The sequence below is a fragment of the Lolium perenne genome, chromosome 5 (assembly GCF_019359855.2).
Source record: "Lolium perenne isolate Kyuss_39 chromosome 5, Kyuss_2.0, whole genome shotgun sequence".
NCBI lineage: Eukaryota > Viridiplantae > Streptophyta > Magnoliopsida > Poales > Poaceae > Lolium > Lolium perenne.
The window spans coordinates 68,619,629-68,644,634 of NC_067248.2; the positions used below are offsets into that span (position 1 = coordinate 68,619,629).

At 44.3% G+C, this 25,006-nt stretch overlaps 3 protein-coding genes across 3 annotated transcripts; 2 read left to right on the forward strand and 1 right to left on the reverse strand.

The window, feature by feature from the left end:
• The first annotated feature begins 1,348 nt into the window (after positions 1-1,348).
• Positions 1,349-6,092, forward strand: LOC127319625 (uncharacterized). Its single transcript, XM_051349599.2, has 4 exons — positions 1,349-1,789; positions 2,637-3,582; positions 3,837-3,985; positions 5,623-6,092. Exons 1-4 carry the CDS (start codon positions 1,551-1,553, stop codon positions 5,714-5,716), a joined length of 1,428 nt encoding a protein of 475 aa, XP_051205559.1. The 5' UTR covers positions 1,349-1,550; the 3' UTR covers positions 5,717-6,092.
• Positions 6,093-7,686: 1,594 nt separating this feature from the next.
• Positions 7,687-9,731, reverse strand: LOC127319624 (pentatricopeptide repeat-containing protein At4g02820, mitochondrial). The gene is made up of 2 exons (XM_051349598.2): positions 9,455-9,731; positions 7,687-9,347 (listed from the first exon to the last, which is right to left on the reverse strand). The coding sequence occupies exons 1-2, from the start codon at positions 9,719-9,721 to the stop codon at positions 8,088-8,090; spliced, it is 1,527 nt and encodes a 508-aa protein (XP_051205558.1). The 5' UTR covers positions 9,722-9,731; the 3' UTR covers positions 7,687-8,087.
• Positions 9,732-10,316: 585 nt separating this feature from the next.
• Positions 10,317-20,856, forward strand: LOC127319623 (uncharacterized). Its single transcript, XM_051349596.2, has 11 exons — positions 10,317-10,574; positions 15,921-16,107; positions 16,188-16,237; positions 16,745-16,837; positions 16,925-17,013; positions 17,130-17,208; positions 17,537-17,619; positions 17,759-17,837; positions 17,910-18,612; positions 19,390-19,984; positions 20,340-20,856. The coding sequence occupies exons 1-11, from the start codon at positions 10,509-10,511 to the stop codon at positions 20,473-20,475; spliced, it is 2,160 nt and encodes a 719-aa protein (XP_051205556.2). The 5' UTR covers positions 10,317-10,508; the 3' UTR covers positions 20,476-20,856.
• Positions 20,857-25,006: the final 4,150 nt, after the last annotated feature.

A 25,006-nucleotide genomic window follows, 5' to 3' on the forward strand; every position in this document is an offset into this window, starting at 1 on the left:
GTGCAGCCCCGCCTAAACGACGACGCTACACCATGGCCACGGAATCCCCCAAGTGGACCGACAGCCCGAACCGACGCGATACACGTCAAGGTGAACCCTATCCTCTCTACCCTCGATCTCGGTACCCACTTGAATGGTGTACTACCTCATGCAAGTGTATGTGTCATTAGGTGCAAGCCTCATCAAGGACATGAGGAGGAGGAGGAGGACACCCCATTGTACAAGGGAGAAGAAGAAGAAAGAAGAAAGAAGAGAGAAGAAGAAAGAAGAAGAAGGAAGAGCAAAGAAGAGAAGAGGGAAAGGGGGGGGGGGGGGGCGGAGCCTCCAGGGAGCTTAGGCCGGAGCCTCCACCCTCCCCCATGGCCGGTACCACTCCATGGAGGTGGCCAGGCGCGGGTTGGAGCAAGGCCGGTACTACCGGCCATGCATGGCCGGTACTACCGGGCAGTGCTGGCCGCCCCATTCTGGCCGCCCGCGGGAAAAGAAGGCAAGAGCGGTACCTCCGGCTGTGGTACCGCTCATGCGCCCAACCATACTGGATGCCTCGACCATATATTGGTGTATTTCCGGTACCACGACCGGTACCTCCGCCCGAGGTACCGCTCGTGCACTTTTCCCTCGAATCTGAACCATCCCTTCACATCTGGACGCTCCGAAATCATTCAGCTGTAATCCCTACTTTACCCCTGCCTGTAAGTGAGCCTATATGTGCTCCCGTACCTGCACTTTGCTAGGGTGAGACAAGATTTGGCTTAGAATAGGATTTGAGCTATGTCTCCCTAGGGTATCATCCCTCTGTAATCAAGGCCACCCTTGTTGTTGATTGAGTTTGTGAGTGAGATTCTAGTGTGTGTGCACTCTCTCTCCCTCACCGATTCCGTCTCCAACACCGTCTCTCTCACCTCGGAATTCTACCGCGGTCTCTTCCGTGGGTGATTCTATTCGGCGTGGTCCATCGAGCCACGAGGGTAAGCATCGTTGTATCGGGTTGGTGTGCGTGCGTGTGTCCCCGTGTTCATCGTGTTCATCGCGTTCGTCGTGTTCTTCGTGTTCTTCCTCTTTTCCCCTTTCGTTTCCGGGTCAATTCGCAAGATCGGGCCACAAACGGGGTCTTAGACCTCATCACAATATGTCTATAAAATTAGAATAAGTCTATATATATATGTCAAATAACAATATCTGACAGAAGAAATACAGTGATACCATTCGAGATCCGTGAATTATCAGCGTACGATACCACTTTACCGTGCATGGATAACTGAGAAAAAATTCGCAAAACGAAAGAAAAAAAACTGAGGAAATTCACGAATGACGGAATGAGTAGGAAGGAAAACCTAGGACAGAGGATTTGAGGACCGCGACCGTCCCGTCCCCTCCTAAAACCCCAATCTTGTCGGGTCACGCGCCCTCATTTCCATTCCCCTCCGTCTCCGCCGGCGCCGGCGCCTCCTCCCCACCCCACGCCGCGCTAGGGCTTATCAGCCAATTCCGCCCCCACCGCTCTCCAGGTAGAAACCCCCGACACCGCGCCATTCCGGCCTGCGACGAAGATGCAGGCCACCGGGAGCGTGACCTGGGTCGTCGGCGCGCAGGCGTCCGTCTTGGGGAGATGCACCGGCGGCGGGGTGCCGTACCCGTCCTCCTCCTCTGCCCCGTCAGGTGGTAGATTCCAGGGCCTCGGCGCCGTGCGGTGCTGCGCGCAGACGCAGGCGCAGGCGCAGGAGAAGAAGCCGCGGGTGAGGAAGACCAAGGAGGAGCGGAGGGAGATGGTCCAGTCCTTCGTTGACACGTACTGCCCCCCATGCCTTTCCCTGCCGCTTGCTTCAGTTGCTTATCGTTGTGAATTTCTTGTGTGTAGCTCTGTACCGTGTATATTTAGCATGCTCGTTCTGATTGTTGGTGCTAAAACCAAGTTGATAGTATGCCATTTGCAGTTATAGGGCAAGCATGCAGCGTCTGTAAATCTTATAACCAGAATTGTACTCATTGCCAACTAGTTATCTTCACCTAGAAACCAGATTTGTTCTATTTCCTTTCTTGCTGTCATTTGTTCGTAACTAGTTATCGTTGTGAATTTCTTGTGTGTAGGTCCGTACCGTGTATATTTAGCATGCTCTCGTTCTGATTGTTGGTGCTAAATCCAAGTTAGACGGTATGTCATTTGCAGTTATAGGGCAAGCATGCCGCGTCTGTAAATAAATCTTATAACAAGAATTGTACATCATTGTCAACTAGATATCTTCACCTAGAAACCAGATTTGTTCTATTTCTGTTTGCCACTACGATTTAGCGCAAACATTTTGCTATCATTGGTAGTTGTATCTTTTTGCGATCCTTTATAGAAATTCTGTACTACAAGTCTACTTTTTCTAGTGTTCTGTTTCTTAGAAACATGATGTAGCCTCTATGTTGTGTTTGCCGCATGATCTGCGCTGTATGATTTATGCAGTGTTCCTATTTTTTGCATTTTGGTCTATTCCACTGGAACCCGACAATGGGGAAGTGTGTTTTTCCTGTGAAGTGTTGTTTTACACTGAGATTATTCAGTTTTCCCTATTTCATTATATGTACCTTTTGCCGGTAGTATTTATTTTTCGCTGTATTAATCCAGTTTGCATTGGTACTGTCCCATTCAGGTATCGGGTTTCAAACAATGGGAAATTTCCTTCAGTCAATCTTACACACAAGGAAGTCGGAGGATCATATTATATAGTCCGTGAAATTGTGAGAGATATCATCCAAGAGAACAGAGTTCTTGGCCCTGGTGGCTTGAATGCCAAGACCCTGAGTTTTGAGGATTGCCCTGATTTTTCAGAATTGTCTACGGCGGATGAATTGGGCCAAGACAACATAGAGATATTAGACATGTCTGACAAGGAGGAAGCATTTCCAATGCAGAAGAATTTCATTAGCACCCAGCAACTACTTGGTTCAGATATTCTCCTGGAGCCTGGTATTCTGAATAGTGTAGTCCAAAATGGGAACGTTGGAGATGCAGCGTGCTTGGAGGAGGACCTTGAGAAACAAGATGAAGCCTTGTATTTGAAATCAGAGATTAGTAGTTCTGAAATTCAAGCCCCTTCACTTGCCCATGTTTCTGATTTGCATCGTGAAATTGATCTCAACACTCTCGAGGATTCTCATGAGGGTACAACCATCACTGGTGAAGTTACTCATTTCTCAGATCCTAGTGATGTTTCTCAAATAAATGGTGGGCTTCTACATGAGCATGTGGCATTACCTGATGACTGTGATGACATAACTAATAGTGCTGTTGATGAAGCTAATCTTTGCCTAGAAAATAACGGAGTTCTTCAAACAAGCCGGGTCCTAATAGAGGAGCATGGGATATTGGCTGAAACTGCAAGTATCATGACTGGGGATGTTCAGATTACAGATGGCGAATTTGTATCTCCAACATCTGCAAATCAAATGGATGCTTATACCTCAGAAACAAGTGCAGAAACTTTAGCAGTGTCTATTGACTGTCAGGATGTGGTTGAGCAAGCTCTGCTTGATGCTGACCCAAACGGACAAGCTATGTCAGAAGATCTTGCTTCTCAACCAGCATTGGATTCAAAGGTCAGTCGAGAAGTTAATTCAGGTTTCTGCAAGAATTGGTCAAATTGTGTAGAATCGCGTAGTCTGTAGTATTATTTTACAAGTGTGTCATAGCCTTTATGGAACTTATAATCTCCCAAAGAACTGGGTTTATCATTTGTGCTATGGCATCGAACGGTACCATTATGTTTTACTTTTTGTTGGACCCCTTTTGGTTGTAACTTATTTTCTTATTTTTTGATATGGCCAATTCACATTATTCTGCTTCTTTATAGGGGTTGTTGCTAACGGAAGACCAGGATGTCACATTAGAGAAAGCTGAAAGTATATTGAAGAAATCAACATCTGGCGTCACAAGCGAAGAACTGGAGGCAAGCAAGGCCAAGCATGAACATGGGATAAACACCACGACAACGATCAGCAGGCATGTACTTTACATCCTCAACTTACGTTGCATGATTACTGTCTATAAGTTTGTTCATATATCAGAAAATGCGATAACAATATTAGGTAAGTCAAAAATAAAAGATCATCATGTTCTCGTGTACCTGTTAAAGATATATTATAAACATCCTTACATGATTTAGACCCTTTGGAGGTATCATTTGAGCCAGTTACCCAGTCCAGTCTAAAACTCATGTGGGATCGCTCTGCAACTGCAACATCTTAGTGCAAATTTAGGCAAAGGTGGAGCTATAGAACAGCTATACATGATCCAGCTGTAAATTTAGCCACAAGGGACCACCAAATAACCTGCTAGTAGATATTCTATTGGTAATTGGATTGGGTATAGGTAGGTTATACATTGCTTCAATAAGATCATCTGTTAACCATTCAACTCAAACATGATTGAAGTTATTGCTGAGTCTAGGACCACAATTTCGTTTCTTATATCGGCATAGGCCACTGCTTTAAACCCTTATTTGTGATATTAACAGTTTAGAGCTTTCCTTTATTACGATCACTTGTGTATTTATATACTTCTGTGCTCAAGGGGGCTATGTGCTAAGATGGGGTACGCTGGTCTAGAAACCTTCTTATAGATCTGTTGCAACACAATACAAAGATTTGTTAGAATCACCACACAAAAATGAGTGGATTGTCTGTCAAGGATTTGCATTTTGTAGCACATAATAAGCGTGCTTTGCCAGGAGAGAGGTCAGAGAGGCAGTTCGGCCAAGAAATATCTTTGCCAAGTTAGGGGAGCGGAATTGGCTCTACAACATCGTTTCTTTCCCTTCCTGAGAAAAGAACTACTCTCACCACCAGATGCAGTAGGCCAGTAGTATCTGCATGCGTGACTCCCTGGCAGAACAATCAAACAAGGGCCACGGGCAAAGGAACCAAACTGACTCTACATTTTTGAGCATTCAGCTCACAGTACTACATTTTGTCTTGAAAGTGTAGTTCTGTGGCAGGTTTGCTGTAGAATTGTGAAAATAGTACATAGTATAGAGTTGAGTTTTGCGATGTTACATACGAAAAACATGGTTCTAAGAAATATTGCATGCCAAAAATCTAGTGCTGTGAAATATTTTCTCAGTGCAGTTTTGACCAGAAAGAAGTTTTTGTGGTGCTTACTTTAGTACCAATTCTGAACTCGAAGTCGTAGTCTATCAAGCAAACAAACCTTCCATTCTAATTTAAATATTTTTTTATCGAAAACAGTCATTTCAACCTTTCCATTTACTTTTCTAGTCTTGTTCAAATCTTGGATTTGTTCATTGTAATGTGATTTTCTGGGGGCAGAAGTTGAATCAATGCTGTAGCATGTAATATCTATTGGAGGAAAGAGATATGGTTTACATGCAAGTGCAAAGAAAGGAAGAACACAACCAAAAATCTTACTACATAAAAGAAAGCAACTGGTGTATGTACATAACTAGGTCTCCCAAGATCAAAACTTATTTACTTGCCCAGGAATGGGATTAACCATGCCAAATGTTTCATAACTCATAGTGTAGTTACCACTTGTCTTTGTTTGATTACTCCTAGACATACTCCGTCAAAGCATAACATCAGTCTAACTTCGTTTTCATGTTGTGCTTTAATGACCTGCAGGGGAACTGGGAAGGGGCATAAGAAAGAGGACAACCTATTTTGGCTTATCATCAGGGCATTTGTTGTTTCTATGTCCAAGTTGTGGGCAAAATGAGAGATGTGCAGTATGCATCGTTTTCTGGTACCGCTGCCTGGGATGTCTTCCTGCCTACTGGGAAACGAGAAGTGCTTTGTGAAGTTCCAGTTCCTAATGCATATAGAGATTCTTCTTGAGCCGCGCCACTGCGCTTTAGGATGTTATCGTTGGTTTAGTACTTTAGTTTATAGCTTATTATTGTAGTTCAGCTGTGTCGTTTGGTCAACTTGCCCTGCTGTGTCAAGTTGACCTCTAAAATCTATCAGGAGTATTATCTCATTTTGTACAAGATCTCTCCCAGCCCTGCAAGTAGCACTTCGTCCATTCTCTGATTGAATCAAGTATCAACAATTTCATGGTGACTTTTCTGGAAGTATGAAGCTTGTGCCTTTCACGCAGCTTGGATCATCATTTTACAACTTCACACCTTGATGCTTTGTGCCAATGCTTGTTTGCTATGAATCTATTCTGATCTACACAAGATTTTCTGTCCATTTACAGAATTCGGAGTCTAAGCACGTAAATGAACACAAATTAGTCGTTTACACTTAATCATCTCAAGGTAGTGCTTGCACAGTTAAAACAAGATTCCCACTATGCACAGATGTATACAACTTACGTAAAAATACACCTGATTCATAGTATTTTGCAAGGACCAAAGTACTGCTAGAACGGAAGGAGAATATTTTGATTGCTCTGGGTTTGGTATTACCATGTCAAATTTACCTCTGCACTCATTCTAATTCAGATTCGTAAATTCACAGGAGCTATGACTTGTCACGGCATATAAACGAACATTTCATCCTGCAGCATTCCAATCAAACACCTATTTTTTGAACTTCACAATCAAACACAGTTTATTACATCTCAAGGCAATTATTGTTGAAACTTCACCAATAGGGTATTTGCTTGTCAGTTTCAACAGTCTTATAGTTTGCTCATCCATCGAGACCTTATCCTCATCCATTCGTTCATCTATGATCAGAGGCATCATCTCAGCTTTAACAGAATACTCTATGACTTAGTCACTTCGATCGAGTTGGGAAAACACACTTCCTCTTTAACAGAATTTTGCAGTTTCGATAGTTCATTTCAGATTTGCATCTATAAACATCCAAACACCGGTCAACGCTTGTGACTACGTGCACAAGATTTTCTGTCCTTATAAGGATTCCAACTATACAAAATACACCAGATTCATATTTCACTGTGTTCGATTGTTAAAAAGTTCAAGGACCAAAGTACTCCTACAACTGAAGGATGATACATCAACTGTGCTCAATTCCACGAATGCAAGCTCAGTATTGCGTGCCTTCATCAAATTCTGTAAATCCACAAGAGCTATGACTTGCGACCACATTTCAACAAACATAACATCCTTGGAACATCCAGTCAAACAGACTTTTTTCTGAAACTTCCCAATTAAACACATAATCTCCCAAAGAACTGGGTATTTGTTGTTTCTATGTCCAAGTTGTGGGCAAAATGAGAGATGTGCAGTATGCATCGTTTTCTGGTACCGCGGCCTGGGATGTCTTCCTGCCTACTGGGAAACGAGAAGTGCTTTGTGAAGTTCCAGTTCCCTGATGCATATAGAGATTCTTCTTGCGCTGCGCCACCGTGCTTTAGGATGTTATCGTGGTTTTTTGTATTTTAGTTTATAGCTTATTATTGTAGTTCAGGTGTGTCGTTTGGTCAACTTGCCCTGCTGTGTCAACTTGACCCGTCCAACTCTAAAATCTATCAGGAGTATTATCTCATTTTGTACAAGATCTGTCCGAGCCTTGCAAGTAGCACTTCGTCCATTCTCTGATTAAATCTGTCCGACCTGGAGTATCAACAGTTTCCTGTTGAATTTTCTGGAAGTATGGAAGCTTGTGCCTTTCACGCAGCTTGGAGCATCATTTTACAATTTCACACCTTGATGCTTTGGCGCCAATGCTTGTTTGCTATGAATCTATTCTGATCTACACAAGATTTTCTGTCCATTTACGGAATTCAGAGTTTAAGCACGTAAATGAACACAAATTAGTCGTTTACACTTAATCTCAAGGTAGTGCTTGCACAGTTAAAACAAGATTCCCACTATGCACAGATGTATACAACTTACGTAAAAATACACCTGATTCATAGTATTTTGCAAGGACCAAAGTACTGCTAGAACGGAAGGAGAATATTCACTCATTCTAATTCGGATTCGTTAGTTCACAGGAGCTATGACTTGTCACAGCATATAAACAAACATTTCATCCTGGATCATCCAATCAAACACCTTTTTTTGAACTTCACAATCAAACACAGTTTATTACATCTCAAGGCATTACAAACATATAAACAAACACAATTTTTTTCCGAAACTTCCCAGTCAAACACAGTTTATTAGTACATCTCAAGACATTACTGTTGAGACTTCACCAATTGGGTATTTGCTTGTCAGTTTCAACAGTCTTACAGTTTGCTCATCCATCGAGACCTTATCCTCACCCATTCGTTCATCTATGATCAGAGGCATCATCTCAGCTTTAGCGTAAGTGCGCAGGACGGAGTTATATATCTCGGTCGTGACGTACCCCGCTCCTCGAAGCACAACGAGGAGCTCCTCCGCAGCTTCAATGTCACCTTCCTTCTCAACATGCGAAAAGATAGCCGCAACAAGTTCAGGGTTTGGCTCCCACTTCTCCAAGGTTGACAGGGCTTTCTTCACGCAGTCAAGAACTTTACCCACCCTCTCATTGTTTCCAAGATAACCCCAAACAAACAGCTCCCAGGTGCTATAGCTGGGCTTGACTCCTTTTCCCACAATGCACTGGAGAAAACTCTCGGCCTTCTCCATCTCGCCATTCTTGATGTAAAACGAAAGGATCGTGTTGGGGATCCTCGAATCCTTCGTTCCCGACTGCGACTCCCATTCAGCGTAAACACCCTCCGCTGCTGCGATATCGCCGAACCGCGTGAGCGAAGTAAGCATGCACTTGTACTCGGCGTCGCTGAACTTCCTGAAGGTCTCCCTCATCTTGCCCCACACCCTGTCCAAGTTGCCCCTATCCTCCAGGCTGGCGTACAAGGTGAGCAGCGACGAGTACGCTGCCCGCTCCTTCCTGGACGCCCTCCTCTCCATCTCCACGAGCGCGTCCCGCCCCTCGACACGCATCCCGGCGTTGACGTAGATGCTGGCCATCAGGCTAAACGTCATCCAGTCAGGAACCACTCCGTCGTCCTGCATGAGGCCGTACACCCTCTCCGCGCCCTTCACGCTGCTCTTCCGGGAGCAGTAGGTGAGCCAGATGTTGTAGGTCACCAGGTCCGGGACCGCGTACCGCCTGAGTTGTTTGATTGTCTCGGGGACCTTGTCGAGGTCGCCGGCGGACATGTAGAGCGACATCATGTGGTTGAAGGGCAGCGCGCACACGAGGTGCCCCGCGCGGCCCATCTCCCGCAGCATCGCCTCGGCCTTGTCGCGGGCGCCGTGCTGCGTGTAGGTGTGTAGGAGGGCGGTGCAGGTGGAGGGACCCTTGGCCCGCTCCGGCATGTCCTCGAAGAACTTCTCCGCGCTCGCCAGGCCCCGGAGCTTCGCGACCAGGTCCAGGTGCACCGCGTGGTCCCCCGGGAGGAGCTTCATGTCCGGCTGTGTTCTCATCCACTCGCAGATCTGCGGGGTGGAGGTCTGGGCGTCAGCAGGTCGAGAGGCAATACGGCGAACAGGTGGTGGGCATGGCGATACGGTACCATTAGGCGGCACAATGGCGGTCAGAATACCTCGAGGGCGTGCTTGAATCGTCGGTACTTGCGGAGCTCGCGGACGACGCGGTTGAGCTGGTACTTCTGCACCGTGCGGCCCTCCTCCGCCCAGCGGCGCAGCACCACCACCGCGCTCCGCTTCGGGTAGATGAGCTTCAGCAGTCGCTTCCCCAGCGTGTCCCCGCCCCCCGCCGAGATCGACCCTCCGCCAGACGCCGCCGGGGCGGACGAGGACAGCAGCCTCGCGCAGCCGCCGCCGACGGGCGCGAGGCGGCGGGAGAGCATGGCTTGTTTCTTCGCACAGCAACAGGGAGAATGTGGAGAAAGGTTCCGCACACACACACGCTTGGACCTGGAGATAACGGGCCTCATGTGCTCGGATGGTTAGGCCTAGCACGTCAGGCCCACGTGAGGCCCAGATAGACGAAGCCCCTGGGTACAAAAGCCTGATCCCGCAGGGTCCTCGCCGCAAAACGTCGCCATCTCCGCCGTGCTCCCCTCTCCCTGCCGTCGCCCCTCACCCCAAAGTCCAAAAACTTAATCCCACCCCAAAATTTTGAGAAATCGAGGCGAATCCCACCAACCCAGCTCCAAATTGGTTTGAAAGCAGGGACCCAAGCCCACCAACAAACCCATCTGGTTCTCTCCCTGGCGCGGTGCGGTGGTGGCCGTGCTCGCTCTCGCCCCGCCCCGCCTCGCCTCGCCTCCCATGGCGTTTCACGTCGCGTGCCCCATCACTTGGTATGTTTCCCGTTACACTCCTCGTCTGTCTCTCTCGTGCCCCATCTCTACCTCTCTCGCGCTGACGGGCGGCTGGGCCTCCCTCTCTCGTCCTCTGCGCAGCCGGCGGGTGTGCGACTGCGACCTAGGGTTCGGGTTCGGCGCCGCGCGGGCGAAGCAGAAGGCGGCGGCGGCGGGGGCATGGGCGGACGCGGCGGCCGCGCTGCAGGGCTTCCTCGCGGATCCGTGGCTGCTGAGGCCGGCCGATGGCGCCGAGGCGGGCACCGTGCAGGTGGAGGTGCCGCCGCTCGACCTGCGCGAGGACGGCGAGGACGAGGCGCACCGCGCCGCCATGCAGCGCCAGGCCGCCGCCGCCGAGGACTTCGCCAGGAGGCTCGAGGGCGCCTACGGATCTCCGGTCAGGACCCATCTCTGTTGTCTTACCTGTTATTTCCTGTTGGGTTTCCCGGCGGTTGATTGCTTGCTCCCTTGCTTGCGTGGGAAGGGAGGTGGTGCTAGGGTTTGGGCTCCGGTGCTCGTGGTGGTGATCTGTAGCCTGTGCTCGTCTAGGTGCATTTCGGGCTCTGTGTCTCTGACTGTATTTGGCTGTCTGGTTAGTGCGAATTCCAGCAAGTCATGGTGGTCTGGCTAGTGCAAATTCCAGCGTAGTTTGCGTTGTTTTATTTCCAGGTTTATAGGCAGGATAGCAGCGTTAAGTATGTACTATATGGGAGCGCTTGTGATTTTAGAGCCAGCTTAGGGTTTGAAGCAATAGTGATCAGTTGCTTGTGTTCGAGTTGATGAGTTTGGCTGGAGTATTGGGCTGTGTAATACGATCACGCTGCGAGGTTTTGTCATGGCACAGGAATTTTTTGGGTGATGGGTTAACGGTCAAGCTGCTAGGTTTTGGTATTTGGTAAGTGCTGTGATACCTGGTTGTAGTTTTTGTGCCCATGGAGCTTCTGATCTGTTGATAAGCCCGTGAGCTCCCTAAATGCAAAATGATGGTGTGAGGTTCACATATTGCCGTTTTATCACTGCGCCGCCTTTGATTTTTGAAGTTAGTTTGTGTTTTGTGCTTGTGCATGTTTTGAGACGCTCTAAACTTTCTGCACGTGCATGAGAGGGAGTCCTGGTTCTAGGAATGATATAGCCGCATCGGAATATGTCTGTACATGATACCGACACCGCGACACGTGCGCCGTAGTGGGAGCAAGCTTTAGATAAAGCCCGTGTTATCCTCTTCACTCCCAAAAGGGAAACACACACGTGTCCGGGCTGATGAGTTTGGCTGGAGTATAGGGCTGTGCTCTGAGGTTTTGTCACGCTACAGGATTTTTTTGAGTGATGGGTTAACGGTCAAGCTGGTAGGTTTTCGTATTCGTTAATTGCTCTGATAACTGGTGCTAGTTTTTGCGCCCATGGGGCTTCTGATCTGTAGGTAAGCCTGCAAGCTCCCTAAATAAAAAAAAAATGATGGTGTGAAGTTAGTTTGTGTTTTGTCGTTTTATCACTGCGCGCCTTTGGTTTTGCAAGTGTTTTGTGCTTGCGCATGTTTTGCGCCGCTCTAAGCTTTCTGCATGTGCATGAGAGGTAGCGTAGACGGTTGTTGAGAGAGCCATGGTTCTAGGAATAATATAGCCGCATCGGAATATGTCTGTACATGATACCGACACCGCGACACGTGCACCGTAGTGGGAGCAAGCTTTAGAAAAAAACCGTGTTATCCTCTACACTCCCAAAAGGGAAACACTCACGTGTCTCACAGGGCTTCTCAGTTACGTTAGTCATGCGGACCTTGTTGTATACTGAACTTACCTTTGCAGTAGTAATACAGTAACTGCTCCAGTAAGATGTAAATGTTAATCTATAGGTTTTCCTTGCGTATCATGTGTTAACTGGGTATACAATTGTGGTGCCTTTTGTTTACTTCCAAATTTATTTAACGAGACATTACTTCGCCTGGTTTTGGCAATTGAAGAGATGCAGAATTCAACCAGTAAATAAGACTGAGTGTTGTTTGTCAGTTCATCGTTATGAGGAATAGTTTTATACATGAATGGTGGAGTTCATAACTAAATACCTTCTCCAGTTTTATACATTTTTCTTTGCATGTAGCAAATTTGCTGCAGCTTGGACCCTTTTGCCCTTAGAAAATTGAATTTTTAAGCAGTTCCTCATCACAGCACTACCGTAACTTGTCGCTACCCGTGCCACAATTAATTAGTCTGCTTGTAGCCCAGCCGCACGCTATCCTGCTCCCTCTGTCCTGTCCCCGCACAACTACTCATTCCGCCCGAGTAAGCGATTTACCTGCGTGCCAATCGTGGGAAAGAGAAAAGGGTAGACGAGGAGATATATAGGAGAGCACGGGAGAGATCAAAGGGGAGCCAATCGTGGCAAGGTAACTAGAGGTAATTTAATCTCCGTAATCAGAGGGGTATGCATCGGTTTAGGAGATGGGTATTATTGGAAGCAGGGTATGCACCGTTTGAGGATAGGGGTGTCCGGGCTGATGAGTTTGGCTGGAGTACACGATTTTTTTGGGTGATGGGTTAACGGTCAAGCTGGTCGGTTTTGGTATTCGTTAAGTGCTGTGATAACTGGTGCCAGTTTTTGCGCCCGTGGAGCTTCTGATCTGTATGTAAGCCTGTGAGCTCCCTAAATAAAAAATGATGGCGTGAAGTTAGTTTGTGTTTTGTCGTTTTATCACTGTGCTTTTGATTTTGCAAGTTAATTTGTGTTTTGTGCTTGTGCATGTTTTGCGCCGCTCTAAGCTTTCTACATGTGCATGAGAGGTAGCGTAGACGGTTGTTGAGGGAAGCCCTGGTTCTAGGAATAATATAGCCGCATCGGAATATGTCTGTACATGATACCGACGCGGCGACACATGCACCGTGGTGGGAGCAAGCTTTAGAAAAAGCCCGTGTTATCCTCTACACTCCCAAAAGGGAAACACTCACGTGTCTCACAGGCCTTCTCATTTACGTTAGTCATGCGGACCTTGTCGTATATTGAACTTACCTTTGCAGTAATAATACAGTAACTGCTCCAGTAAGATGTAAACGTTAATCTATAGGTTTTCCTTGCGTATCACGTGTTAACTGGGTATACAATTGTGGTGCCTCTTGTTTACTTCCAAATTTATTTAACGAGACATTACTTTGCCTGGTTTTGGCAATTGAAGAGATGCAGAATTCAACCAGTAAATAAGACTGAGTGTTGTTTGTCAGTTCATCGTTATGAGGAATAGTTTTATACATGAATGGTGGAGTTCATAACTAAATACCACCCCCCCCCACCCCCCCCACACACACACATTTTCTTTGAAAGACCAAGGCAGCACCCACATGTAGCAAATTTTCTGCAGCTTGGACCCTTTTGCCCCTAGAAAATTGATTTTTAAGCAGTTCCTCCTCATCACAGCACTACCGTAATCTTCTCACTACCCGTGCCACAATTAATTAGTCTGCTTGTAGCCCAGCCGCACGCCATCCTGCTCTCTCTGTCCTGTCCCCGCACAACTACTCATTCCGCCCAGTAAGCGATTTACCCTGCGTGCCAATCGTGGGAAAGAGAAAAGGGTAGATGAGGAGATATATAGGAGAGCACGGGAGAGATCAAAGGGGAGCCAATCGTGGCATACGAGGTAACTAGAGGTAATTTAATCTCCGTAATCAGAGGGGTATGCATCGGTTTAGGAGATGGGTATTATTGGAAGCAGGGTATGCACCGTTTGAGGATAGGGGTGTCCGGGCTGATGAGTTTGGCTGGAGTACACGATTTTTTTGGGTGATGGGTTAACGGTCAAGCTGGTAGGTTTTGGTATTCGTTAAGTGCTGTGATAACTGGTGCCAGTTTTTGCGCCCGTGGAGCTTCTGATCTGTATGTAAGCCTGTGAGCTCCCTAAATAAAAAATGATGGCGTGAAGTTAGTTTGTGTTTTGTCGTTTTATCACTGTGCGCTTTTGATTTTGCAAGTTAATTTGTGTTTTGTGCTTGTGCATGTTTTGCGCCGCTCTAAGCTTTCTGCATGTGCATGAGAGGTAGCGTAGACGGTTGTTGAGGGAGCCCTGGTTCTAGGAATAATATAGTCGCATCGGAATATGTCTGTACATGATACCGACACGGCGACACGTGCACCGTGGTGGGAGCAAGCTTTAGAAAAAGCCCGTGTTATCCTCTACACTCCCAAAAGGAAACACGCACGTGTCTCACATGCCTTCTCATTTACGTTAGTCATGCGGACCTTGTCGTATATTGAACTTACCTTTGCAGTAATAATACAGTAACTGCTCCAGTAAGATGTACAAGTTAATCTATAGGTTTTCCTTGTGTATTTCGTGTTAACTGGGTCAGTTGTGGTGTCTTTTATTTACTTCCAAATTTAATTAACCGTACATTACTTCATCTGATTTTGGCAATTAGAAGAGATGCAGAATTCAGACAGTAAATAAGACCGGCTGTTGTAGTTCACCATTATGAGAAATAGCTTTATACTACCTCCGTTTCGATGAATAAGGCGCATGCGCATTCCAAGACGAACTTTGACCAAAAAAATTGAGCAACCAAATCTTGATTATATTGTATGTAATTAGTACCGTTGGATTCGTATTGAAGAACACTTTCTAATGATGCTTATTTTATATAAACAATCTTTTTATAATTTGAGTAATTCTTAGTCAAAGAAAAGAACGCAAAACGAGGGCGCCTTATTCATTGGAATGGAGGGATACTTGAATAGTGGAGTTCATCACTAAATACCTTCTCCAGTTACTCCCCCTGTTCCTTAAAACAAGGCACACATTTTCTTTGAAAGACCAAGGCAGCGCCCACATGTAGCAAATTTGCTGCAGCTTGGACCTTTTTGCCCCTAGAAAATTGATTTTTAAGCAGTTCCTCCTCATCACAGCACTACCGAAATCTTCTCGCTACCCATGCCACATTTAATTTGCCTGCTTGCAACCCTGCCGCACACCATCCTGCTCCCTCTATCCTGTCCCCGCACAACTACTCATTCCGCCCAGTAAGCGATTTACCCTGCGTGCCAATCGTGGGAAAGAGAAAAGGGTAGATGAGGAGATATATAGGAGAGCACGGGAGAGATCAAAGGGGAGCCAATCGTGGCATATGAGGTAACTAGAGGAAATTTAATTGCCGTAATCAGAGGGGGTATGCATCGGTTTAGGAGATGGGTATTATTGGAAGCAGGGTATACACCGTTTGAGGATAGGGGTGTTGTCGGAAACAATTGATCAGATTTGATTCTGTGTTCTGTTTTGTTTTTTTTGGAATAAACAGAAGAAACATACACACAAACATACGCACGTTTTAAGGAATGGAGGGAGAGTATATTATTTTATACCTCGACAATAACAATGGGTTTCTATATTTTTTGATATTTGTAATAGCATGAATTCTTGCAGATCTAGAATACCATGAATATTCCTGGTCGGAGTTATTCCTAGCGCAGACCTAACGCTTAGCTGTGCTACAGTTCTAAGCTCGTTATTACTCTTCATTAATGTGCCAAATCATGGATTCATAATGCCCATGAAATGAAAGTTTTCTTGTAATTAAGTGCTAAAATTTGTTTAGTCCCACAATCACCGCACCTGTATGTGACATGGGTAAAAGCTGCACTTGCCATTATTGTATTTTTTCAGCAGATGTTTCATTTTGGCTTATTGTTTCATGTTCAAGTAGCGACACTGAGGCATATATTCTTACCTACTAACACAAGAAAGTTCTTGCTCTTTCTCCAGGATGCCGAAGGACATGAAGATGACTCGGACCAAGAAGATCAAGGGAATGCTGCTGTCAAGGTTATGTGCCGCTTATGCTTGTCAGGAGAAAATGAAGGTAGCTCCAAAGCTTCCAAAATGCTTCCGTGCAAACTCTGCCACAAGAAGTATCATCAGAAGTGTTTGAAAAGCTGGGGTGATCATAGAGGTGATTTAAAAATTCTCCTCTGGTTGTCTTTTATACATCTATTGTCTTCTATATCCTTTGACAGTTTCTGTTCTATCTAGATCTCTTCCACTGGAGCTCATGGATCTGCCCTTCTTGCCGCAGCTGTGAGGTCTGTTATCTATCTGTTAGCATTATTATTATGTTGTCTCATGTATGTGCATTTCTGAACTATTTAGAGTTCTTTTGATGTGACATCACAAGTATTGTAAGAATTCGTTAGCACTGTTAAACTTCAGTTAAACTTGTAGGTAGACAAATGAAGCTGAACTCCTTTTTGAGTGGAGTGCACTTTATGCGAATTCTAGCAGACATATTCCAGTATTCCAGGGTTCTAGTATTTCTGTACTGCATATGTATTAGTTATTATTTTAGTGATCATATACTCCCACACTAGCAATATATATGTTTTTTATCATGTTTATTTTGAAGTTCTCTTCACCTTGATTGTTTCTACGGATGTTTTACCTATCTCATGGGACTTTTCTAAATTAGTATCTTGGCACCATGTAGAACATTTGTCATACTGTATCTACTACCAGCTTTCTTTTTTAACAAAGAAGAAATAAAGCCATTTTCTTTTCCTGATTCTGTGTAAAATGAATGTTGTCATATATAGGAGTGTCGGCGGCCTGGTGATCCCAATAAGTTAATGTTCTGTAAAAGGTGTGATAGTGCTTATCACTGTTACTGTCAGCAACCCTCACACAAGGTACACACGGTGTGATCATTTTTGGTTCTGTTTTCCAAATTTGAACCTGTGGTTTGTTATCTCACAGTGAATTATGTAACACTGCAGAATGTTCCCCAAGGACCATACTTGTGTCCAAAACATACAAGGTGTCACAGCTGTGGATCTGGTGTACCTGGGAGTGGCCATAGCACAAGGTACTAATCTAAAAGAATGATATTAATCAAATTTACTTTACCGTAGATCTTTTAAGCATGTCTTCACCACCTGATGTGTTGTGCTTTTCTATAATGTCATGAATTTGGGTGCGTAGGTGGTTTCTGGGGTACACATGCTGTGATGCTTGCGGGCGGTTGTTTGTGAAAGGAAACTACTGTCCAGTTTGCTTGAAGGTAGCCCCTTTGCTATTACCTTTTCTAGGTGTAACTTCTGGCCTTCTACATTGGGATTTATCATGCTGTGTCTGATTCCCGAATGTTAGAAAATATCTTGTTTCTGTCCACTGTTTCTCTTCTATAGTGGCACCCATGTTATGCATGAGGTCTAGAGGTGTGGATGTTATTTGTCCATAGTTGAAAGTCTCCTAGTTGAGATTTCATTTAAGCTTAAGAATGTGTGAAACAATCTCCGACAACATACACTATAATGTGTTGCAAAGCTTTTTCCATGTTAACTTCTGCTAATATACTTTCTCTGCTGTGTGGGTTCAATCCTTTTCAGGTTTATAGAGATTCTGAAGTTATACCTATGGTTTGCTGCGATGTTTGTGAAAAGTGGGTACATATTGAATGTGATGGCATTAGGTCTGTACAAGCATCTAATCTTCATTCTGTTTCAGTAATCACATTCATATTTCTTGCCTACTCTGTTTCTACTGTTTCGTGCCTTTATACTTCAGTTCTCTCAAGTTTATATTTTCTCTTCGGTGGTCTATTTATGCAGTGAGGAAAAGTACCAGCAGTTCCAAGCTGACCAAAATCTACAGTATACATGCGCATCGTGCCGTGGTGAATGCTGCCAGGTAATATGCACTTCTGTCATGGTTTCTCGTTGCTATGTCTATGTTATCTTAAACCCTTGTTGGTATCTTCAGATCAGGGATGCAGACGATGCAATTCGCGAGCTTTGGAAGAAGAGGAACATTGTTGATCGTGATCTTATGGTTAGTTTAAGGGCTGCTGCTGCACTGCCTTCTTTAGAAGATGTGTCACCATCATGTCCAAACTCGGATGATGAAAGACTCAGAGCAGTTGTATTGAAAAATGATGGTAGAAACACGCTGAAGTTCTCTTTCAAAAGTAACAGCAGTAAGCCTCCATTAGATCAATCTGAGCAAGAGAAGAATGTTCCCAAGATCTCAGGGTCAAACAAAAAGCATTCGAAGAAAAAACGCAATCACGGTAATAAGTCAGTCGACCCAGATGAGGTTTTTTTGGAGAAGAGGCATGAAGCCAAATCATTGAGCAGTCTCTTGGGAGATCATACTGTGGAGGGTAATCAGGAGAGGGATTCTTTCAAGAATGATGATACTCGAAGTTCAGAGAAGGATTTGAAATCCTCATTTGCAAAAGCTGCAGCAAACAATTCGGAAATGATACCAAAAGTCAAAATTAGAGGCAGTAAGGCCCCGAATTTGCATTTCAAAGATATAGGCGAGGAAACTACTACCAAGAGTGACGCAGGAAAAGGTACCAAGTTGGTTATTCATCTTGGAACCCGTCACAAAAGTAAAAGTGGCTCTCCTATGTCTGAAATGCCCAACTCTCACAAAGAGCGAGAGCTTGGTTCAATTCCTGGTATGTACCTCATTTTTTGTTGCTTTGCCATTTACATATTTAGTTTGCCTGCTGTAACGTATCTGGTATACATGGTAGTAACTAGTAATTTAAGATGCAACACATGAAATTATAGCAGTTTTATGGCATTTCCATACTTGCTGATGCCCTTTGACTTGATGTGTAGACCATATGCCTGATTCGGTAATATTTAGTCGCTTATTCTCAATTGTGGCTCCCGAAAGGCTTTATGGTGGGTTATATTATGAGCAAATTATTAGCTGTTTGGTCATTTTGACCTAAGTTAGATATGTCATGTATGTACATGATTCTGCAATTTTAACTACTCCCTCCAGCCCTAAATACTTGTCGCAGATTCGGACAAAATGTAGGCTAAAATGTGTCTAGATTCATTGAACCTGCGACAAGTATTTAGGGCCGGAGGAAGTATCATATATTCTTACAAAACACAATGGTCAAATTTGCATGTTGGAGACTGCATAAATGCCCTGTATTTTAGAATGGAGGGAATAATTGAATATTAATTCCCGTGTATGTAGTACTCCCTCCGATCCATAATAAGAGTTGGAGTTTTAGTTCAAATTTGAACTAAAACCCCGACACTTGTTTGAACTAAAACCCTGACACTTATTATGGATCAGAGGGAGCATTAAATATTTATGCCATTGCTTGATTGTTACCGACGAGAGGTTTCTCTTAGTTCACTTAAGATTTCCTCCATTGATCCTGTGTTAAGCCTCCAAGGTTGAAGTAGCTAGTCTCCTTTTGCTATTTCAGGAGGGAAAATTGATGTAACAAGCCAGTCCAAAAGCTCGAAGAGTGAGAAAAAAGAAAAAAGTGTAATGAAGTTAGTTAGAGAGACTGCAGTACAGCAAAGGAATAGCCTTTTGGGAGAATTGGGCACTTCAAAGAAGCATGTAACTGGAAAAAGGAGCACTTCTGTAGTTTCTGCGATGGAAAATGCAAGTGAAGGCGGTACAAGAAGCAGATCATTTGGACACAAACAATCTATTTCAAATCAGCTGACGGAGAACCATGGCACTGCTTCTCCTGACAGCTTAAAGCCCTCGTTGCTCAAACTCAAATTTAAGCGTCCTCATTTCGAGCAGCCAAGTGCCCAGGTTTCTCAACCAGAGGAGCTAGCCACCTGGGCTTCTCAGCAAGAGGAGTTAAATGTTGCTAAAGGCCAGAGATCAAAGAGGAAAAGGCCTTCAATAGACAAGATGGATGGTTCGGAAGGTAAGACCCCATCCAAGAGGCATGCGCAGGGCACAGGCGATGAAGCGATGGATGCGACCTGGATACTGCGCAAGTTGGGCAAGGATGCAATTGGGAAAAGAATTGAGATCCAACTAGCTTCTGATGGCAAATGGTGAGCTCCCTCTTACCTAATTCTTTTATCTGTTCTGTTTATTGTCCAGGTTAAATATCCTGTCCTTTTTAAGTAATTACTGTTGAAGTTATTCTTTTTGCATATCAACTGAATCCCTTGCTATCTGAAATGGATTTGGCCTGTGTGGTATGACCAATAGTTCAGGTCCGCTTACAATCTTGCCATGCCTTTTATCTACTCAGTAATGGAACTTGCATCGTGGAGTAGTATTGTCCACCAAGCTTTGTAATCGTAGTGTGTTTTTGCTGGGTGGCAAAACCAGTGTTGTAACTTATTATTTGTCTGGCGCGCTTTGTAAATATTATTGTTCTTTGCTGAGTGGCGGTTTTGGCAGGCATCAAGGGGTGGTATCGAATGTCGTCAGTGGCATGCTCGGTGTTCAGTTAGATAATGGTAGCTCCGAGAACTTGGAGCTGGGAAAGCAGGCGGTTCGTTTGATAGCTCAAAGATCAAAGGGGGGAAAAAGATGAATGGAGCCTTCTCCATCAACGTCTTGGCTCTTCCCCTCAGTGCTGGCTGGCAGGGTTCAGCAGGTTGTAACATCGCAGCAGTGTTGGCTGCTGCTGTCCATGATGTGGCTCCTCTCTGTGCTGCCACTGCTTGGACGAGACATGGAGCGCAACCTAGTTTGTTGCGCCCGTCCGTCACCAGTCTATCATGTAACAGACTTTTGCTTCATGTGCTGTTTGAAGCTTGTTGGCTTCATTGAATTCTGTTAGGAAAAGTTGGGATGGTCTTAGGGTACCATGGATGTAAAAGAAGTGGTTAGCCCGATAACAGGATGTTCTTGTATGTGTAGTTGATGTTTGAGATTTTACCTCTTCCTGGAAGAAAAGTTTCAACTGCTATAATTCCTTGTTTTCTGGTATGTTTTCAATAAGTTTGACCCCGTATCAGGCTGTTATTGCTTCACCAAGCCGCCTAAGGTCGTTGTGTATTGCATAGGTTAAGAGCATTTGCCGGTAGATAGCGTTGGCATGATAGAAAAGGCTGTTCCCTCCACACTATTGTTAGATAAAAATGTTGCCTAAAATTTACCTGTTCTTTATTGGCTGATATTCTATATAAGCTGAGGCTATTATTGAGTAATAATGTCGGTCGGCTGCACTGGATGGGCGCCGATGTGCAACACATATGTGGAACAGCAGCTGGAGTTGTTGGTGGTCGACGCTCTCCAGCGGCCAGCTCTGTTCGCGATTCCAATAACAGTTAACAGTCGTAACCTCCTGATCCCCATTAGTTAAGTGCCCGGTCGCTCAATGGAAGACCTTGTGGTGGCACAAGTTGCAGAGGAAGAGGCCATGGTCAGATTCGACTTATGCGGTCCTCGTGTCGACATCCTTAGTCACGAGCATGCTTGTGGTGATTGTTTCGTTTGAACTTTGCAGCATCCCTATTAACCTGATCTGATTGTCTTCATATTTGTGGTTCCTATTAACCTGATCTGATTGTCTTCATATTTGTGGCTCCAACAGGGCAATCAGCGCACTCCAACTAGATGAACCGGCTTTATAATAGCCAAATTCATGGCATGACTGTGGGATAATTTAAATTTTGAAGATTATGTTATACAATTGCACTAGGATTAGATACTCCTATTTTAAATTATGTTGTCAACTCAAAATCATGTCCCTATGGGAAATTAACTACTATTCAAACATGTCTACATTGTGTTGTTTTATTATTTCGCAGCAACGCGCGGGCATTCAGCTAGTTCTATATAAGCTGAGGCTATTATTGAGTAATAATGTCGTCGGCTGTCAGAAAAAGATATACAAGGCACATATATTACAATATATATGATTAAATGAAATAAATGCCGTAAGCGCACACACTGAGTTTTTGTTTGGTAGACAAGCAAAACGAATTGCTTTAATCAGAAATGGGAGATATACACTCTGCTGGCAGCTACCAACAAGGAGAACACCATCTTCAACCAGCTTGACACAAAGACGATGTATGATGCTTCGATATCACAAATATTCTTTTTTTTTTAAGGGCGTCTATGTCCTGTTGCGTTAATATGGGCAACTCAAGATTACCCTTTTTGAGATTCTGAAACTGCAGTACCCTGCAACAAACTCGGATAATCAAGGTTTATTAGCTAATTTGGACGACATCTCCCATCTACCCAAGCCAAGACCCTCGAGACCCTTAAACTGCATCTACCATCTACCCAGCTACCATCTAATATTAGGCGGAGGCGTTTGTTGAGGCGGTGGATTCCTGAAGGTTACTGCAGGGACACATCTAATCTTCTGGATGTGTCCCTGCAGTAACCTTCAGGAATCCACCGCCTCAACAAACGCCTCCGCCTAATATTATAGTGGTCTAGAGGGAGCACTGGCAAATAGAAGATGCACGGTTTTTGTAAATCTGGGCAAGCATCAAAGTACCACCGCATCCAAAGAAATAGGCCATTTAAACTATAGAACTCTTGGTTGGTCTCCAACTTGACCATAAAGTCATCATTTATAGTATACTTCAACTGATACAGTGACGGATTGGGAGTTTGACTTTTCACCAAGAATGGTTATAACCTTGGGAATTCCACCACACTTGGCCATAATGAGTGTTGAAATCTCCTTCTCCTCTAAATTCATCAATCGCTCGCCACTTACCTAAATAAAATCCATAAATAAGTTTAAAAATCTAAAATACAAATTGTTCTATGGGCATCAGCATGCATTTGTAGAATATGATGAAAATAACAAGGATGCTGGAGCAAATGGAATCTCATGCGTTCTTCCAGCCATTGGATCTGCATCACATGCTTTTGTTTTTCTTTGTATAAGGCCACCAAAGTATTGCACCAACATGTGACTTGAGCAAGACAGAGAGATCCTTACCCCCTCGGTCCCGCTGACAGGCTCCTCACTCCCATCAACATCAACCTCCATCTTCGTTCCTTGACAACCGTCACCACCCTTATCTGCTTTATTTCTCTACTATCGACCCATGAACATTGATCGGGGATTATTCATGGCGTTTTTCATTACTGTGTAATGTCTGTTCATCTCCCCAGCCGATGTGTTACCAACAGGGAGCTGGAGGATTTTACGGGTACATATCTGTTGGGTGTCCCCTCCTGCATGCTCTTCTTCCTCCTCGTCAATCCTCTTCACATCTCTTATCACCAAGATCCTCGCCATGTCCAACACCATCAAGGGATCACTCCTTCACAACCACATAGACAACGCAGCCATCTCATACACCACAAACCTTAACACCTATGGGGTTTGCTCCCTCTCCTGTATGCATGTGTATATTAAATTTCATTCAGTTTTAATGCACATGAGGTGTTTGTGGGAATAATGTTGATATATTAGTTACTGTTTTGATGCATAATGGAGAAGGTCTTGATAATATTCAAAGAAGTAGCAGTTGCAGCACATCAGATGATGGTAGTCGATCTACCCATGCGCAATGATGAATAAGCTTTTAAAGTTTTTTCTTGTGTAATTTATTTTCTAACCAATATCAAAAGAAAATTGGTTGGAAGAAACAAGTGAAGGAAGTTCACCTGATTCATGTGTGGTTCTTTACTCAGGAAAAAAAAGTTAAAATCAAAATTTCCAGAAGAATTGACCACTTTTGGGTGTATGCATGCGTACTGTTGATCTTATGTTGAGGCCTTAGATTACATCTATTGCTTATCTTTTCTCTTTGTTATGATGTTGCCTTTGAAAATTCAAATAATATTTTGATCCACACTGTTTGTTGACAATAATTCTTAATGTCTGCCATGGCTGACAATATTTGCCCAAACGTAGTTGAATATTTCTAAGGTAGAACTACGCTGATCACCATAAAATATGATGACGGGCATAATGGAAATGCCTACGTTTCATTGATCTTTTTCCAAGAGTACAAACACATTGTCAGCATAAACAGTCCTAAATTTGGCAACAGAGATCAACTTCACCATCTGCACCCCGATAACAGTCATCGATGTAGGGCATGTATGCTTGGCTGCCCACAGATCTGCCATTGCCTACAACTACAGTCTCTAGCAGTTAGGTTCACAAGATACCTCCATTGCCTATTTCTACTGTCAGTAGCAACCTCACCCTCATATGTAGCAGATCGAATGCATGTCATCTTCAGTCCTCTTGCCTTCAAATGCAATGCTTGCCACAACAAGAGCCCTGTCAGTAGCAACCTCACCCTCATATGGGAGCATTTGATGACCAACATATTGTGTTTCTGCAATTCTTTTACGAAAAGCCATCTTTATCATGATCATCTGCCTAATCTTGTCAAATGCTTGCCACAACAAGAGCCCTTTCACTGACTTGAACATTGCATTGAAGTATTCTGCAAGGTTATTGGTCACATAATCTACTTTGCAGATTTCATTGAATTTGCTTATTGACCATACCTTGCCATGATGTGCATTCATGTACTGCTTCACAAGAGGATTTTCAGCACACAACACTCTCAAATGGTGCTCATACTTCCTTTTGTTGCATGTGTATGATGCTGGCCATAAGTTCTCATCATAAACTTTACCTTTGAACTTCTTTTCGAAATTCTGCGCTAGGTGTCGCATACATTCCATATGCTCCACTCTAGGGAATACAATTTCTACTGCACTCTCTAAACTCTTGCAAGCATCTGTGTGTCCTAGAGGTGTGCCTATAATGTTGCGCAATTGTTGTAGAAACCAGACCCAAATTTCCTCGGACTCTGCCTCCACCACACCAAATGCAACTAGAAATAGCCAGTTGTGTCCATCAACTGCAGAAGCTGCTACGAGCTATCCTCTCCATCTTCCAGTCAAATGTGTAGCATCTACGACCAAATAGGGCCTGCAACCATTTAGAAACCCCTGCCAGCAAGTCTTGAAACAAACAAAAGCCCTTCTAAAGCATTCCTTCTCAAATGTCTTCCCTTTTATTTTGAATGGAACTGTATGCTTGTCAATCTCTACAACACTCCCTGGACTAGCCATCTACACTTCAGCTTTGAATGTGTAAAGTAGCTGAAAACTTTCATTCC